The sequence below is a fragment of the Mya arenaria genome, chromosome 7 (assembly GCF_026914265.1).
Source record: "Mya arenaria isolate MELC-2E11 chromosome 7, ASM2691426v1".
NCBI classification, from domain to species: domain Eukaryota; kingdom Metazoa; phylum Mollusca; class Bivalvia; order Myida; family Myidae; genus Mya; species Mya arenaria.
Window position 1 is genome coordinate 27,125,171 of NC_069128.1, and position 20,409 is coordinate 27,145,579.

At 37.9% G+C, this 20,409-nt stretch overlaps 1 protein-coding gene across 4 annotated transcripts in view; it reads right to left on the reverse strand.

The window, feature by feature from the left end:
- Positions 1 to 10,591: 10,591 nt before the first annotated feature.
- Positions 10,592 to 20,409, reverse strand: part of LOC128240019 (uncharacterized) — a 63,537-nt gene continuing 53,719 nt past the window's right edge. For 2 of the 4 annotated variants that reach the window (XM_052956499.1, XM_052956501.1), the window contains 3 exons: positions 16,614 to 16,673; positions 13,848 to 14,004; positions 10,592 to 12,466 (listed from right to left, as the gene is read on the reverse strand). In XM_052956499.1, the coding sequence (XP_052812459.1) occupies positions 11,800 to 12,466; positions 13,848 to 14,004; positions 16,614 to 16,673 (884 nt within the window). In that variant the 3' untranslated portion in view covers positions 10,592 to 11,799. The remainder of the gene's footprint in view (positions 12,467 to 13,847; positions 14,005 to 16,613; positions 16,674 to 20,409) is intronic. The other 2 variants (XM_052956502.1, XM_052956500.1) reach the window with 2 other exon arrangements.

Sequence of the window (20,409 nt, forward strand, 5' to 3'; positions counted from 1 at the left end):
AGGTTTTCATTCTTTCTTACTATTTTCATGTCTCCCCCTTCTGGGTAGACATTTTTTTGCCTGTGCCTCTGTATGTTGCACTTCGTTTCCGCTCAATAACTGGAGAACGCTAAGATTCAGGAACTTCAAACTTGGTATGCCAGTTGGTCATGACTAGAAGATGACCCCTACTTGAGAACAGGAGGTCAAATGTCAAGGTCATCGTGACCATGAGATGAAAAAACGGTTTCCGTTTAACAACTTGGTATACAGGTCGGTCATGACCAGTAGATGACCCCTATATTGTTCGTCTCCAGTCCAACAGTACAAATTTCATGTCTATCATTGATTACCACTCACCTACGACCACACAATGGGGGGAACGAGCGCTTTTAAAAAAAAAAAACATTTTCTAGTTAAAATTTATACCTCGTCTTTTTTTTATTTTCCACATACAAGACAAAAGTACATGACCTGTGGTGTACAGTAGGTAGCATGGTGTTATTAGCGTCAGTATAGTCGAGCAAAACAAACTTAGCCTTAGCTCCATTTAAAAAAAAGAGCCAGATTTCCACATAAAACTTGGTACATACATTGGAAAAGACCGTACGCACATGCGTAACAATAACCATTACTCTAGCTGTAATTATTGCTGAGTTTCGCCCTCTTCCACTGAAAAACACAGACGAGCGTCGGTTTATAACAGACAAAATGGCCTTGGTTTTAATGGACTTTTACTGCCATTGAAATGGATAAAGTGTGGCAGAATGTGTGACCCTATTTAATAAAACTAGGTATATTTATGTTGCATGTAACAGAATGAATTATAACTCAAAATGCACCTTTGGAGAATAATGTAATAACAAAAAAGTCTAATACAATTGAGGGGACACCCAGCTCGACATCCCTTCACATGTATTTTACGATGTATTTATAAAAAAAACAGCAATGCATCTCCGAAATTATGTTTACAGATGGCAATAGGATCATGTCAATTTGGTTGAGTAATACTTTGATCGTGTAAAGAGGCACAGCGTTCAGTGCCTATTCAACAAATCACTCAAGGAGAGACTCAGCGGTCAGCGACTGTGTTACCGTCTTGGAAGGGTCAGCGACTGTGTTGCCGTCTTGGAACGGTCTGTGACTGTGTTACCGTCTTGTAACGGTCAGCGACTGTGTTGCCGTCTTGGAACGGTCTGTGACTGTGTTACCGTCTTGGAACAGTCTGTGACTGTGTTGCCGTCTTGGAACGGTCACCGACTGTGTTGCCGTCTTGGAACGCCAGTGACTGCGTTACCGTCTAGAAACGGTCAGCCACTGTGTTGCCGTCTTGGAACGGTCTGTGTCTGTGATACCGTCTAGAAACGGTCAGCCACTGTCTTGCCGTCTTGGAACGGTCAGCGACTGTGTTGCCGTCTTGGAACGGTCTGTGACTGTGTTGCCGTCTTGGAACGGTCTGTGACTGTGTTACCGTCTTGGAACGGTCTGTGACTGTATTGCCGTCATGGAACGGTCAGCGACTGTGTTGCCGTCTTGGAACGGTCAGCGACTGTGTTGCCGTCTTGGAACGGTCAGCGACTGTGTTGCCGTCATGGAACGGTCTGTGACTGTGTTGCCGTCTTGGAACGGTCAGCGACTGTGTTACCGTCTTGGAACGGTCAGTGACTGTGTTTCTGTCTTGGAACGGTCAGTGACTGTGTTGCCGTCTTGGAACGGTCAGCGACTGTGTTACCATCTTGGAACGGCCAGTGACTGTGTTACCGTCTTGGAACGGTCAGTGACTATGTTGCGGTAACGGTTAGTGACTGTGTTACCGTCTTGGAACGGTCAGCGACTGTGTTACCATCTTGGAACGGTCAGTGAAATATATCGTAGGGGACTTCTCAACCCGAAAGTTCATAGGTTAAACGTGAAAAGTTGTCTCTCTTGTCAAAGCTAAATGTACTTTTATATACGATGAGACTACGAAGGCTCATGACAAATGATTGTCCGAATAGCTTTAATATCAGGCAAAGTTCATGAAATTTGGTACAAACAATCGACATTCATTCAGTCAGTCAGCCAGCCAGCCAGCCAGCCAGCCAGCCAGCAATCCATCCATCCATCCATCCATCCATCCATCCATCCATCCATCCATCCATCCATCCATCCATCCATTCATTCATTCATTCATTCATTCAGATAATAATGCCCTTATTAATATTATTTTCGGGCATGGATATTTTCACTGGCTCTTTGCACTTTGGGAAAATTGTTATTGATCTTACCAATGTCACATGCAATTGATTTTCTAAATGTACAATGACCATTGACAAGCCACGTCAACATTCAAGATTCAATGCCGTTTGTCGAGCTAGCTCAATATTCAAAGGCGATTGTCGTTTGTCCAGCCAGCTCAACATTCTATGTCGAATGTTGTTTGTCAAGCCAGCACAACAAATGTATTATGTTTGTCAAATGTCTATCAACAAGCTTCACATTCTTTTTTGGAATGTCGTTTGTGGAGCTAGCTCAACATTAAATATCGAATGTTGATTGTCGATCCTGCTCAACATTCAGTATCGAATGTTGTTTAACGATCAAGCTCAACGTTCAGTATCGTATGTTGTTTGTCGATCCAGCTCAACATTCAGTATCGAATGCCGTTTGTCGGTCCAGCTCAACATTCAGTATCGAATGCCGTTTGTCGGTCCAGCTCAACATTCAGTATCGAATGCCGTTTGTCGATCCAGCTCAACATTCAGTATCGAATGCCGTTTGTCGATCCAGCTCAACATTCAGTATCGAATGCCGTTTGTCGATCCAGCTCAACATTCAGTATCGAATGTTGTTTGTCGATCCAGCTCAACATTCAGTTTCGAATGTTGTTTGTCGAGCCAGCTCTACATTTATATACTGAATGTGGTTTGCTGTTTTTGCGCTCAGCACCACCTCATCATTCAATATTAACTGTTGTTGAATGATCCAGCTTGGCGTTCATTTTCTGAATATCGAATTGTGCTTGTCAAGCCAGATGAACATTCAAAATGAGTCAGATGCCTTGTTACATGACAATAATTAATATCTTTTGTAAAAATGCAACACTTCACTTTTGAAATTAATTAATATATTGTGACATTCCTCAAAACGAGGACGTACTTAAAAGCTGCACTCTCACAGATTGAACGTTTTGACAACTTTTTTTTATATTTTTTTGACTTGGAACGAGCCAATTTGTGCGAAAATGCATGGAAACCAGTGATATAAGACGGCTGGCAAAGAAATTAGATCGCAGATTTTTATATTAAAGTTGAAAATTTTATGTTTTATGCATTTTTCTTAAAACCGTTAGTAACGTTTTAAGCCATAACACATTATTTTTCTAACGGAAATGTGAAAGTCTTTTACCAGAGTTTGATTGCGAGTTTAGTGTCTTAAAACACGTTGAAAAACCTTTTCCCAGTACGGCCGTCTGACGGAGCACTGTCAAAACATTAGTTTGGAAACAGGTTTGTCGAAAGAGTTTGATGAAACTAATGACCTTATCAAATTTCGGTAATAAAACAAATGCGGGGCTCTTTAAGCGGCATAGACTGCCTTTTGTTTTATTTAAAATGGTGTTGAAAAAGAAAAGTTATCTTTAATTTAAGTCTTCATTTTAAGAAAAATGTTGCCTTCCGACGTAGCATTTATGACGTAATTTATCACGTGGTATACACACACTGTAAAACTAGATTGTGGATACCCAAACTCACACTCGTTCAAACATTTATCAACTTCCATTTCTTTAAAAAACGGCTTTTCAGCAATTGCGACTATTTTCCGATCCACGCTACATATTTGGAAATGCTCGGATCGCGAAACATTTCGCATTTATAAAAATAGCTTACTATATTTGTTTTGTGTCAGCAGGCTATCAATGTTTTAAATCAACATGTTGAAAAGTTTATGATTTGTTAAATGTTTTGTTTTCATCAGCGTTGTAATTTTCCGTTCAAAAGTGATTCTTTTTGAATTAATTTTGTTTGCAGCATAAAAAATAAATGAAATTCAGTATTTATTAATAATTCTGGAAAGAAATAATGACCTATTGGTGTAAATATAAGTAATAGAATTGCGTGATTGATGTCATTATCGGGGATATGAACGCGGTTGGGCTAGTTAAAGTATGCGTGGACTCATTCCGACTCCACACACTTTAACGTACACACAGCCCAACTGCGTTCATATCCCCGATCATGACATCAATCACGTAGATCAATTCTTAAATATCTGCAAAATTAAAAAACATATATGCCGTCCATTGGAGCAGGCAATAACTGGTAAAGTAAATCAAATCATAATATAAACAATTAAACTCAATTCAAGTACTCAATGACCAGAAAAAGACATCATCTGCCTTCGAATGAATCCGGCCTGAGCAAGAGACAGCTACAGTGAGTGTATACCACGTGATAAATTGCGTCATAAATGCTACGTCGGAAGGCAACATTTTGCTTTGAATGACAACATTAAACAAAGATGACTTTACTATTTCTTCACCAATTTAAACGAAACATAACGCAGTCTATGCCGCTTACATAGCCCCGCATTCGGTCTTTTACCAGAGCTAGATCAAATGTTTAGTTTCTGAAAACACTTTAACAAACCCTTTTCACAAAACCGCCGCCTGATAGGGCACTGTCAAAACATTAGTTTCGAAACAGGTTTGTTGAAGTATTTGAGGAAACTAACTACCTAATCAAACTCCGATAAAAAAAACGAAGGCGGGGCTCTTTAAGCAGCATAGACTGCCCTTTGTTTCATTTAAAATGGGGAAGAAAAAGAAAAGTAATCTTAAATATAAGTTCCGTTTTTCTTTAATGATGGTTTTTTTTCTGTTTAAGGCGAAGCATATTTATTGTTTAGTTTCTCGGCCACTAAATTTTATTTTATTTCCTTCATGTTTTTTCAATTCTTTGCCCAAAACAGTCAATGGTAAGTACACGAACATCTTCATTAGGTGTTTAAATATTTCAAATGGTGCTTTATGCAGGGCATCGTTACGCGACCTAAATGCAGTGATATATCTGCCGCATACTGTTATGCGGCGGCGTGGTGCCTCCTTGTCACAATGTTTACGGCACTGTCTCAGAACTCTTCATAATTCAAGAGTAGATAAATCATTTTCTGCCGTTATACAACTTACAGTCATATTTTCATTCATGTCCGTATTTTCGCACCCTTCATTGTGATGGCCAAAGGCGTTACTATATATCATTGTTATTAAAATAATACACTTATTTATAGAATATTTGATAATTATATAAATAGACTGTATAAGCAATAAATGGAAGGCATAAAACTAAATAAGGCAATTAACTCATTTTGAAGAATTGTCATTCCAGAGTAGCGCTATTAAATTATAATATTATAACATGTAGTCTGTTTTCGTACCACTGCATGCATTCATACAAATAACATTTCCACGGAAATGTAATATACATCTGCCATTTAAACTTTCAAGTTTTGTGTAATGATAAAATCCCAGAGTTTCAAATCTCGGATGAATTTGTACGGGAACTAACTGTGCTGGTTCTCGAGCCTGGCTCTCTGAGCCACCGCTCGTACGTGTGGTCGTGCATGGTACGAGATCTGTCTCCTCTCTTCTGTCTTTCCCACGGGCTCACCATCGTACATGTGTATGTGGTCGCACATGTTTTGAGATCTATCAAATTTTTATTACTTTTTTATACGTGCCTCCCTACTCCACCCGTTCTCATCCCTTTACACACCTTCCCTCTTTTACTCTTAAATCTCAAAAACTTTCTAAGCTTCCAACCTCTCAACTTCCGCTTTTGATCACCTTCCTCGCTCTTCTTCCCCTGTCACTTTACACTTTCGCCTGTATCTCTCCCATACCTCCAACTATTTCTTTACCACATTATCTTCCCTTTCTCTTTTCTGTCCCTCAATTCCCTCCAAACTCATAAATCCCTCCCCTATCTTTCTCCTCTCCTCATTCCCCCCTCCGCTTTATCCCCCATCTTTCTCCCCTCCCATTTCTTCCCTCTCTTCCTTCTTTCCCTTTTCTTACCCCTCTCCTCCTCTCCCCTCTCCTTCTCCTTCCTCCCCTCTCCTTCCCCTCTCCTCCCCCTCCATCCCTTCTCCTCCCTCCCCTCCCCTCTCCTTCCCCTCTACTTCTCCTCCCTCCCCTCTCCTTCTCCTCCCTCCCCTCTCCTCCCCCTCCCTCCCCTCTCCTTCTCCTCCCTCGCCTTCTCCTCCCTACCCTCTTCTTCTTATCCCTTTCCCTATATAAACATATAAATATAAGCTATCTGTAGTCATATAGATTCAATAGTATAGTAGTATAGGTAGAAGCTCGGAAAATCTTTTTATTTCATATGTAAAGGGAATGAATCCAGACGAATGGTGTAAGAGACACTTCGAATATGTGAGAATCAAGCATGTCAGATGTAAATTAAAACAGTCAACAAATTAACGTCTTAAATGTCGTTACAACTTGAGTAAAGACTATTCCAATTAAAAATTCCCTGTTTTTCCCTAACTATATAACCGCCAAAATGTAATGACAATTATTTTTCAAGTTTTGAGGTACTTATCAAAATGACTCTTCTTATACGTGTGTACACATACATGGAAAAGATTTGGGATGAACATGGGTTCTAAAAAATACAGAATGGACCAGTAAGCATTTTCTTAAATGTGCCGATCTATATCCAAAACTGGCGATATGCACTCGGAAAACGATGATAATACCTTTCGTTGACCAAAACAAGGTATCAGATGAGATTTACACTAAGAGAACGGTATAAAATCGTAGTTTTGAAGTGCATTGAGTGAGTCGGTAAGCCTAGTAAGAACGTGCATTGTTTTCACGAGAAATTTTAATACAGACATGATTTTCATCTAAAACCAGCGTCATCATAAACAAGGAATTGCCCTTCTTTCGGTGCACAAAGTCGTTTCAAATATAACTGTTTTACCATATTGTAAACAATGTTTATATTCATCGAATCGAAGATGTTCTTTGTCCCAAACAATGTACCAGGCAACGTGGACGCACCTGACATTATTGCCCCTGAATTTGATCGAACCTGACATTACTGCCCCTGAATTTGATCGAACCTGACATTACTGCCCCTGAATTTGATCGAACCTGACATTACTGCCCCTGAATTTGATATCTATAAATTTTTCTGAAGAGCCATAACAGTCACGGAATGTAATCACAATGGATGGTTGAAATGTTTGTAGATCCTCCAAGTTCGTGTTTTTGCTATCTGTAAGTTTATCATTCAATAAGAGCTCACTCTTCCATATATTCGGAGTAGAGAAAGTTGTAGAATACAATATATACGCGCGAAGCACACTTGTAAACTAGTATTTGAAAAATATTATTAAAGACATATAACACACCACTGAGGGTCATATGACATTATAAGGACCGGCCAGTCAGCCAACGAAGGTGTATAACGCCTCGGTCCATTCACCTTCGGGGGCTGACATGCCGGTCCTTATAATGCCATATGGCCCAAAAGGGTGTGTAAATATTTCTTATATTATACCGAACACTTTATATTACCATTCAATAATTTTAAAGCACATTAGATGTGTTTTATTGAACATAGCTTATAATGTTTACTTGCGACATTTTTTGCCGTTGTGGAGAAAGCAATCTGCACTTACCAGTTGTATGACGTCAGCGGTCCATATTTCATTTTGGTGAGGTCCGGACCGGCCAAAAATATGATATGGACTGCTGACGTCATGAAACTGGATTTTTATCAAAATACAGTGATATACGGACCGATCGACTTTAAATATACAAAGAAGGGACACATTTATGTAAGGTATAATATTATATTATAAGGACCGGCCAGTCAGCCCCCGAAGGTGTATATGGACCGAGGCGTTAGCGGTCCATATTATATGACGTCAGCGGTCCATAGTTTGCTTTTGGCGAGGTCCGGACCGGCCAAAACATGCTATGGACCGCTGACGTCATGAAAACTGGATTTTTATTAAAATACATTGATATACGGACCGATCAACTTTATATACACAAAGAAGAGACACATTTATGTAAGGTATAATATAAATAAATCGACTTAAACCCGATGCATATATTTGGGAGTTTAACAAAATGATAAAGTGTATTGGCAAACATCATTTTAGATTTTAAAGCTGCATTTTGACAGATTTACCGTTTTGACAGCTTGTTTTATTTATTTTTTGTCTTCGAATGAGCCATTTTTTGCGTAAATATCTTAAAACCAGTGATATAATTCTGCTGACAAAAGATCAGATCGCATTATTTTTCATATTTACGTTCAAAAATAATGTTATTTTGGCTAAAAGCGTTACTAACGCTTTTGGAAAGCATAAAACATCAGTTTTTTCATAAATATGAAAACCTGCGATCTGATTTTTTGTAATTAGTTTCATATCACTGGTTTCCATGCATGTTAGCAAAAAAAATGGGCTTGTTCCAAGACAAAAGAAAAGTTGTCATAACGTTCAATCTGTGAGAATGCAGCTTTAAGCGTTGTCCGTTCTACACAATGCGCTTGAATGTTGTTGAACCATGGCTTCTTTGTTAAACCCTGAGCTATACAAAACAACAACAAATCATCAAACTTTTAGCAGTAAGATAATTTGCGTCTGACCGTTTTTTGTCAGGCCGGTCTCGGGAGCGGAAACATAATATTTTATCTTATGTCTCATTATGATTGTACTATTTTACAAAGCACCTCAAGCAAAATGAAAAAAAGAAAGCATAAGTAAGAGAAAATTCAGCCGATCATCCTGTTCCGGCTAAATTTTAAAACGAAATGATGCCATTTTTCTATCAACCCCTGTATTACAAAGTATTGTTGTCGCATAGACAAGTTTTAAGGTCACACTGCATCCACACGAAGGCCGCACTGCATCCACACGAAGGCCGCACTGCATCCACACAAAGGCCGCACTCGGACGCTAACGCTCACCTCAGTCGATAAAGTTGGGAGAAAATTGAAACAAATATTGAATCCTGAGTTATGGATTTTGCCCACTCGTGCGTGCATGGCTTCTGGCAACACACGTGTTAAGTTTTTTTTTAAATATCATAAACTATCATTGGACTGCAGCCAATGCAACAGCTTCAGCACGCCAACAGAGGCTGTCGTCGAATACAGACGAGGTTAGACTTAAGAGCTAAACCGGGTTTCGTACATCTGTTCAATGTATTTAGAATTCACGGTAGAGAACGCTTGCATTTCATGTAATGCACCAGTCATTTGTAACCACGCCCCCCCCCAGGTCCGGGGAATAGCGGGGACTTTGACTTTCGGTCCAGCCAAGCCCGGGCTAAATCTCCGCCCTGCGGGGACGAACTGCTGGTAACCCCCCCCCCCCCGCCTAATACCCCCGCCCCCAAGCGACCCTAGATAAGGCCAATTTCCCGGCTATCCCCGGTATACGCCGGACCTGGGGGGGGGGGGGGGCGTGGTTTCAACTGACTGGTGCATAAAGCACATACCATGCTACTATATATGCATTGAGTTCATGGGTACCCTGTAGGTTCAATTGTAGCCATGCGTAACATATTTTACGACCACATCAATACCATTAAAACGCATGTATGACCATTGCTCGTGTGAAATTATGAATCTAAAATTACGTCTTAAACACAATATAAGAAGAAACATACCTCTGAGCGCCCCTTAACTTTAAATTCAGTATCTGCCTTTTAACGCCCCCCCCCCCCCCTCCCCTCTAAAAATAAATAAAAAATAATAAAAAAAAAATAAAAAAAATATTTTCAAGTCCAGAAATGATTGGAACATGATCATTAAGCACACAAACCTAACGAAATCCACGACAAAAAATCCCAATATACTATATTATTACTTATTAGAGGTTGCCATGTTAAGGCCCTCGTACCGACGATGGTGCTTTTGTCTCAGAATATATTGACATTTCAGAAAATATACAACTTCAATATTTTAATACACTTCCATCAACAAAATCAATAATATTTATTTCTATTTATTTTATTGCTTTTTATTTTATTTTTATTTTTTGTGGGGGGAGGGGGGCGGTGGCAAATAGGGTAGGCCTTGTCAACGTTACTTCCGCCTGTGTTGGTTTATATCTTGAACGTTTTTAATCAACGAATTGCATCAGTATTATGATCGAAGTAGTCGCTCAATTCATTTAAAAAGAATTTAAACTTGCAAGGTGAATATTATGCTCGAATGTAATATTGCAAAAGTGATAGGAATGGAAAAAAGTAATAACAATTTCCTTATTTTAAACTCAATATGAACATATGTATAATATATTTATTGCATTAACTAAGTTTTAAAAAATGATAGCATACTTAATTAAGCTACATTGAGAGCAACTGCAAAATTATGTAAAAATGTAACAAAAACTACAAATATATATTTCAAATGTACGAATAAATATAACCCTACATTGATATGTAAGACATACTATCGAAAATAAAATATCACGTTATGATGAAGACTAGTTATTAAATCTACGTAAACAGTAATAAATTCATTAAATTCATTATTGAATTCATTTCGTCGCTTTTCCTTTCAGTACATTTTACGCGTTTTTGGGGTATGCGTCTTTGTAATATTGTACGCGTCTTAAGATAAAATTTTACGCGTCTTTAGGTAACATTGTACACGTCTTAGGTAATATTGTACACGTCTTAGGTAACATTGTACACGTCTTAGGTAACATTGTACACGTCTTAGTTAACATTGTACACGTCTTAGGTAACATTGTACACGTCTTTAGGTAACATTGTACACGTCTTAGGTAACATTGTACACGTCTTAAGGTAACATTGTACGCGTCTTTAAATAACATTGTACGCGTCTTAGGTAACATTGTACACGTCTTAGGTAACATTGTACACGTCTTAGGTAACATTGTACACGTCTTAGGTAACATTGTACACGTCTTAGGTAACATTGTACACGTCTTAAGGTAACAGTGTACACGTCTTAGGTAACATTGTACACGTCTTAAAGTAACAGTGTACACGTCTTAGGTAACATTGTACACGTCTTAGGTAACATTGTACACGTCTTAAGGTAACAGTGTACACGTCTTAGGTAACATTGTACACGTCTTAGGTAACAGTGTACACGTCTTAGGTAACATTGTACACGTCTTAGGTAACATTGTACACGTCTTAGGTAACATTGTACACGTCTTAGGTAACATTGTACACGTCTTAAGGTAACAATGTACACGTCTACATGAACGCGTCTTAGGTAATATTATACACGTCTTAGGTAACAATGTACGCGTCTTATGTAACATTGTACGCGTTTTTAAATAACATTGTACACGTCTTTTTTATATGGTACGCGTCTGTAAGTAATATTGTACACGTCTTAGGTAATATTGTACACGTCTTAGGTAATATTGTACACGTCTTAGGTAATAGTGTACGCGTCTGCAGGTAATATTGTACGCGTCTTTCTGTTATGTAGTACACGTTTTAAGGTATATAAAATAAAAGAGCACAATCAAAAATGAATCCAAATGTGATGTTGCGTAAGAAACATAATATATAAACACACAGTTCAATTTGAAGGACATACATATTTACAGAATGGTGTGTCCATAATTCTTATTTTTCTTGAACACAGTAGAATAAGTCATTTTTGATTGTCAGTATTAAATGCAAACACATTATGCTATCACAATTATGGTACATGTATTTTCATTTTCAAACAAAGAATGAATATAATAATCACAAGAATATTGAAAGACATTGAAATACATTCATAATACAGTTGTAACAAGGTAAGAAACGATATTCCACAATTCTCATGCCTCCTTATCGCCATTGTAAGATAGCAAATGATATAAACGCTCTGAGGCACTGCACGACAACATGTTTTTAAGCAATTCATTGTCCTCAATTCTTTCATCTACAGTTATGCCACATTCCTGTAAAATCACAGAGAGAAATTTCTGATAAGCATTTTCATGCTTCAGATGAATATGCTGGCCATGGTATCTTGTGTCTAGCTTGCTATCGTCATCCGTTAGGTGAAGAAAAACAACCTTGCATTGAGGAATGATTCTCTGTTTTAAGAGACAGTGGTTTAACAAATCATGTATTAGTTTTTCTTCTTTAGTACCATAACTCAGAGTAGTAAGAAACACAAATACCAGAATTTTGTTTGTATTACCAGTTATCTCTTCAATACAAGCGTATCTATTGGTCTGATAATCGCTCAAAACATCGGGATCGAAGCAGCACTGGCTTGGAATTCCACCCTCAATAGACAAAACGTTCCGCAGAAGTTCGGTAACGTCTCGGGTGTACTGGTCAAAGGGGAGAGTCAGCAATAAAATCGAGAACTTGCTCTCGTCCAGGTCCTGTAACATAGCCTGTGTAACGCTTCGTTGAAGCTTTTTACCACTGGATGCCTTCGATTGTAACCCTGAGCTTGTTTGTGATCGAATGCTGGACGTCCAGGAGGAGCCACTGGAAGGAAAAATCGAGATAGAATTGTATCACGTTTTCCCATCCTCCATACGAGCTTGACCCGGCATTAGACTTATTACCTTGAACTTAGACAAAACATAAAATGACCTACATTTTCAGAAGGTTGAATGAAGCACGAAAGTACAAATATTCAGTGTTAAAGGTAAGTATTTTAGCATTGCTTTAATTCTAGATGAATACCAGTCAAAAATTAATTAACCTTAGTAAACAAGAAACTTATGGTTCCAGCTAAGAATCTATGTAGTCATTAAAACAACAGGTTTGGGCAAATCAATTACATTTATATATAATCAAAACTCGCTATGTCTAAGTAGTTGGGACCTCGGGAAATACTTCGAGATAACAAACATTCGATATAATAAAAATACAAAAAGTGTACATTAAACTTAACTGAAAAAAAAATGAAAAAGAGTTCGACATAACGAGAACATCGACATAACAGAGTTCGACATAGCGAGTTGCTATGGTACAACAGGTTAGTCCAACGAAACAGAGATGTACATAAATAGTCACCATGGTTAAGAAACATATTATAAACAGAAAATCACATGAGTATAACGCTACAATTATTTCCATGCAAATCTAAGTTCAGTTTATATCCGGAGCAGAAACAGAATAGCACCCACCCCACCTTAAATTGACCAAAGCAATTACTGCAACTTGGCGAGGGTTTTCAGTTATTTCATAGGATAATGCAACCATGTGATTTTATTAACTAGTATTTTCATCTCATTTTCGGAGAAGTATATTATGAATGGATAACATCATCATGCACCAATTCAGCATAAGAATGGTTCAATTTGTCATTGGGTTGACACTTAACCAACGTCAGTGCGTGTAAACCACGTGATAAATTGTGTCATTAATGCCACGTCGGAAGGCAATATTTTGCTTTGAATGAAGACTTTAAACAAAGTTATCTTTTCTTTTTTCCACCATTTTAAATGGTACATAGAACAGTCTACGCCGCTTACACAGTCCCGCCTTCGTTTTTATACCAGTTTGATTGAATGTTTAGTTTCTTAAAACAATTTGACAAGCATTATTTTGGAAAAAGGTTTGTCGAAGTGTTTGAGGAAGCTAGTCACCTAATCAAACTCCGGTAATAAAACAAAGGCGGAGCTATTTAACCGGCATTGACTGTCCTTTATTTCATTTAAAATGGTAAAGATAAAGAAAAAATATCTTTGTTTTAAATCTTCATTTGAAGCAAAATGTTGCCTTCCGACGTAACATATATGGCGTAATTTACCACGTGGTAAACACAGACTGAACTTTACCTTTTCGAAAAAGTAAGACTTTTTATATGTGTTACACAGGGTAAAAACAAGGTAAAGAAAAATAGCCACCAAGACAATACCTTCCTAACCTGTTGTGTGAACTCTTGCGTGTGGAATTCCTTTGGAAGCTGGTCTCGTGTTCACCGGAAGTTCCGTTTCTATGACCACGCAATGATTGTCCCTCGGGATCAGAGACAGGTTTGTGTTTCTTAAGGATGGAGTTTCTAATGATCTCATCTGGAAACCAAACTTACAAGTTATCCATATATTTAAGGAGTAAATGGTAACATATTGCGATTCATCGGGTTTAAGTAAATAGTCAGTAATGGTATTAAAGGCTCAAGCGACTTAATGCATCAAGTTGTTTCCTACCCAACTCGAAACTGTGGCTTTATGCAAACACGCCACAAGCACGTTGTATACTAGGATGTCGTAAAACATATTTAACCATTCGGAACTTATCGGCCATTTTCCATCGAAAACAACCTCGGACGTGTAATGCACCAGTCAATTGTAACTACGCACCCCCAGGTCCAGGGGTATACCGGAGATAGCCGGGGAAATGGGCCGTGTCTTTACCTTTCAGGTGGCCCCGCAGTGTCGGGTAAGGGCGATGGTTTTGTCTTTGCACCAAAAATATCGGGGAATGGGCCTTACCTAGGATCGCTGGGGTGCGGGGGCATTTGGCGGGGATTTTAACAGCAGTTCATCCAAGCCGGGCGGTGATTTTACCCGGGCTTGGCTTGACCGAAAGTCAAAGTACCCGCTACTCCCCGGACCTGGTGGCCGTGGTTACAATTGACTGGTGCAAAAGGATGGTTTACAATCTCAGAAATCTTTACATTTTAAGTTCTACGCTGCAAGTATATTGCGTAGTAATTTCAATTTAGCAGTTAAACTTAAGGGTTTTACTTTATTAATGCAAAAATACATTCACTGACCAAAATTTTTAAACTAAGATACACAAAATACACGTTCAACAATACACTAAACTTATACTATTATTAACAAAATTACGAACTACTTTTACTAATGTACCGGCATACATCCGAGGTTGTTTTCGATAGAAAATAGCCGAGGACTTCCGAATGTTATTGAAATGGGAACATAAGTGTATTAGATAATATAAGCGACTAACTGTTGGTGACATGAAGCTATAAGAAACTCAAAAACACATTTGTCTTTATGAATATACCCACTTAAATGAAATCGCCCGTGAACCTTTATAAAGAAAGCTTGTCATAGTAAATATTTTGTCAAATTTAATCTTGATCAATTAAGAATTGTTAACTACAGCATTGCAGTTTATCAAAAAAACATTCATAATTTTGTCTGAACCAATAATTTTTTTTTATAAATTTGCATTAATGTGTCTTATAAATTAAAAATTTGGACATAAATGTATGTCTATGAAGAACTTCATTTTTGTGGAAATACATATGATACTAAGTTGTACATGGTACAATTTGGAACACCTGCTTACTCATGTATTGTCGTCTGTTTTAAATGTTAATGTTCTTCCTCAAAATGAATTGTTGTTTTATAATGGAAGCCATAACTAATTTCAGTGTTGTCCTAAGAGTAGGGTTGTCCTGTATTATGTTATGGCAAGTGTACATTAGTTGCTAGATTTTCATCCCCGCCCGACCTCTATTTCTACCGGCCCTTAATTGTCAGTGTGTGTATACCACGTGATAAATTGCGTCATAAATGCTACGTCGGAAGGCAATATTATGCTTCGATTGAAGACTTCAAACAAAGATAACTTTTCTATTTCTTTAGTTACCATTTTAAATGAAACATAGCGCAGTCTATGCCGCTTACGGAGCACCACCTTCGGTCTTTTACCAGAGTTTGATTGAGAGTTTAGTTTCTTAAAACACTTCGACAAACCTTTTCACAATACGGCCGTCTGACGGAGCACTGTCAAAACATTGTTTGAGAAACAGGTTTGTCGAAGTGTTTGCTGAAACTAAATTCCTTATCAAACTTCGGTAATAAAACGAAGGCGGGGCTCTTTAAGCGGCATAATCTGACATTTGTTTCATCTAAAATGGTGTAGTAAAAGAAAAGTTATCTTTGATTTAAGTTTTCATTTTAAGAAAATTTTGCCTTCCGACGTAGCATATATGACGTATTTTATCACGTGGTAATTATCACCATATCACGTGGTAAACACACACTGATTGTATTGACTCAACTAAAATTGTTGAACTAGGGTCTGGGTTTGCATATACTGCCCGGGAACGACGTTTATTCATACCATACGGTGTCGATAACATTCAAATGTAAAACAGGAGAATAGTTACGATCGTGTTCGTGGTTCGTCTAGAAACACATGTATATGGTATCTTATGCAATACGAAAGAGCATGAACTCATACTCAACGGTGAAAAAGTCAAAGAAGAAAAGAATGTCACCCCGTCCCAATTTAAAAAAGAAAATATAGCAATTAATTATTTTGGAATATTCTTGCACCCTATTTTCACCATTAAGCCAGCATTGTCAATTGCGTCTATTCCGCAAAAAAGTACACTAGAGCCAAATATTTAATAATAAATGGGTTGTTGTTGTTGAGTTAATAAATGTCTTCCCGCGCCCTATAGTGGCTACATTATGGCTTGACCCCGTCACATCCCCAAGTGTGACTGAAACATATTTTTGATGCCAAAGGGCAGTTTTATTCCCACCGTCTTGTGGGATATTCGCCAAATAAGTAATTTTGAACCCCAAATGGAGTGAAGTTGTTGCACATATATATATATATATATATATATATATATATATATACAAATGACTTCATTCTGATTGGCTTGTCTGGATGTTATGAATAAACACACACTCACCTGTCTTCAGGTGTCCTAGGGGAGTAATGGAAAGGCGGCGACGTTCTTGGAAATTGCCATCTGTAAAATAGACATAGTGAAACATATTAAAAAAGTGGTAATTTGTTTTTAAAACAACGTAACTGCTTTTTAATGACCTGCAATTGGATATAAGGAACAACTGTTATACCCTAGTAGAATACTAATTCGTTTACTTTACCAAATTATTGATCAATCAAGCATTGATTATATTTTTTTAACAAACTGAAATTATCGAAATAAACACTTCATGTAGGAGCAATATTTCATAAGGCTCTATGTATATACTTAATAATCGAAAATGCAGTGTTATGCATGTGTAATAAAGTTATCTTCTTTTCTTGGTCTCATTCAAGTCGTTAAACAAGTTCAATAAATTACTATGAGGGTTGAAAAAAACCCCTACTTTTTTACTCTTTTTCTCATTTAAGACAAAATACCAGATTACAGGGTGGGGGGACAATATATTTCTGTTGATATCCCTATGACCATTGTATTATTATATACAGCTTGTATTGATACTCCGTTCATTGGAATGTGAACAGAAATATAAAGCATTTTCTCCTCTACACTGCCTTTAAAGGGACTAGACACCAGATAGTCTCCAAATCAGCAAATATTTTCTCAAGACAAGCCTAGAATTGTCAATACGAGCTAGTTTGAGGCCGATCGTACCAAGGGCAGTAATGTCAGGTGCTTCCAAGTTTGCTGGTTCATTGTTTGGAGTGAAAAACGTCCACGACTCGATGAGTTAATTATTGTTTTCTTTATGTTAAAACGATAGTTTTTAGAAATGACCTTGTGCACCGAAAAAAAGGCTATTGCTTGTTTACGATGACGCTTGTTTTAGATGAAAAGCATGTGCGTATTAAAATATCTCGTGAAAACAGTGCACGTTCTTACTAGGCGTAAAGACTCACTCAATGCACTTTATTCTTCAAAACAACAGTTTTATACCGTTTTCTTTCATGTTATTCTCATCCGTGATTTGGTCAAGCAAAGGTATTGTTATTGTTTTCCGAGTGCAGATCGCCAGTTTTGGAGATAGACCAGCACATTTAAGAAAATGCTTACTGGTTCATTCTGATAAATTGAATAACCCAAGTTCATCCCAAATTCGGTAAATCTATGGCACACTTTAAAGCTGCACTCTGACAAGATTGGCCTGTTTGACAACTTATTTTATTTTTGTTATGGAATAAATCAATCTTTGCGTAATTATCAGGAAGGCAGTGATATGGTTACAAAATATCAGATCGCAGTATTTCATATTTCCGTTCAAAATATTTTTTATGGCTGAAAGCGTTACTAAGGCTTTAAAAAATGCATAAAACTTCAATTTTTGAATATAAATATGAAAACATGCGATCTGAGCTTTTGTCAGCAGTCCTATAGCACTGGTTTCCAGACATTCTCGCAAACATTCGCGATTTCCAAGATTTAAAAAAAAACGTTGTTAATTAAAACGGTCAATCTGTGAGAGTGCCGCTTTAAAAACGCTGAAAAGGCGTCGATTGTTTTACGTATCCATGTATGTGTACTATAACTCGTGGAAGAAGGGTCCTTTTTGAGCGAGGAAGCCGTGATTCACCTATGATTACGCGTAAGCCGCGATTCACCTAATTTAGAGAATGCGGGTACTTGATTCACCTAAGATTACACAGAAGCCGTGCTTCACCTACGATAACGAGGAAGAAGCGATTTACCTATGATAACGCGGGAGACGTGATTCACCTACTATAACACGAAAGCCGTGATTCATCTGCGATAACGCAGAAGCCGTGCTTCATATACGATAACACGGGAACCGTGATTCACTTACGATAACGCAGTGGCCGTGATTCACCTCTGATAACGAGGAAGCCGTGATTCACCTACGGTAACAAGGAAGCCATGTTTCACCTGCGATAACACGAAAACCTTCCGATTCAGGCGAAGCGAGCCTTGTAACGCCGCATAACAGCATCGCCGCATAAACGTGTTTTTTTTCGTTTATGCGGTGATTTTCAACGCATGAAAAGGATTTTTTTATGTGGCAAAAAGGCACCCTTTTGCTGCATAAAAAGCAATTAAAACACATACTAGTACAATAGTGGTTGATAAAGTTTAATCAAGATCGGTCTTAATTTTTTGTATCCACTTAACCAAGCTTTGAACTAGACTTTTAGAGACGTAAATTTTGTCAAAGCTTTAGTAAGATCGGTTTAAATGTGAACCAAACCAATTGATATTTTTGCGATAACGTTTGAAATGACGTTTAACCCGACTCAAGGCTGGAATAAATGTTACGACAAAGCACAACACCGTCATTTGGGACAATCAGAAAACTGAATCGTCGTATGACGTAACATATATTCTAGCCTTATTGTCAGACTGACGGGCATGTACCCTTGACAATGTGCACTTTCAACATGTACGTGAAGTTAGTGGGCTAGCGGCCTAGCGGCCTAGCGGCGTGAAGTTAGCGGCCTAGCGGCTTGAAGTTAGCGGCCTAGCGGCCTGGCAGCCTAGCGACGTGAAGTTGGCGGCCTAGTGGCCTAGCGGCCTAAAATTAAATCCTATTTCAAAGCATGTTTACATGCATTTTCTCCTAAAACAATGACATATTAACTATTTTTATGCACAAATTAACACATTGAAGCTATTATCAACTTTTTTTTTTTCAAAAACGTCGATAAAGCAGCTATTTCAAAGCATTAAACATGCCTGTTCTTTTAAAACAATGATATATTTACTGTTTTTATACACAAATTATCACTCTTAAGCAACTATCTTCTTTTCAAAATAGTCAAGCAGTTCAGCGGCCTAGCGGCCCAGCAGCCCAGCAGCGTGAAGTTAGCGGCCTGGCGGCCTAGCGGCCTAGACACCTAAAATTGGTTTCTATTATAAACCATTTATACATGCCTTTTCTTCTTAAAAAAATGACAAATTTATGGTTTCTATTCACAAATCACCATCCTTAAGCGAATGTCTGCATTTCACCCAAAACTCGACCAAGCTGCCTAAAAAATCCATTATAGCGAATATCAGCATTTTCATTTTATGTATTTAGCAAAATTGTTAAACCATACATTTATAATTGTTTTGGAAGAAAACGCATGTAAACATTCTTTGAAAAAGGAAACCATTTTAGACCGCTAGGCCGCTAGGCCGCTTACTTCACGCCGCTAGGCCGCTGAGGTGCTCGATCGACTTTTTTTGGAAAAAAATGTTTATAATTGCTTAAGAGTGATAATTCGGGCATAAAAACAGAAAATATATAAAAAAATAGAAGGAGAGGCATGTTCTCATGCTTTGAAAAGCTGACTGCTTGTTCGACTTTTTAAAAATAAATGTTGATAATTGCCTCAGAGTGATAATGTGTGCTTAAAAAAATCAGTTAATATTTCTTTGTTTTATAAAAATAGTATGTTGACTTCCATTTTGGATCAACTTGCCTGCCAACTGTACCATATTTTCTTTAAAATGACAGTAATATGCAACGCCCTAATCTTAATCATCACCATAATCAACAACATCATCACAACCACCATCATCATCACCCCAATCACAACCACTACCACCATCATCATCCCCATCATCATCCCCATCATCATCATCATCATCATCATCATCATCATCATCATCATCATCATCATCATCATCATCATCATCATCAACGTCATCACCATCGTTTTTGTTGAAATATTTTTTAGCTTTATAATAAATGGTTAAGTTAATCCTCTTTATGTGGCAAAATGGCGCAGTTGCGCCCCATATAAGCAAGTCCTGCTATATG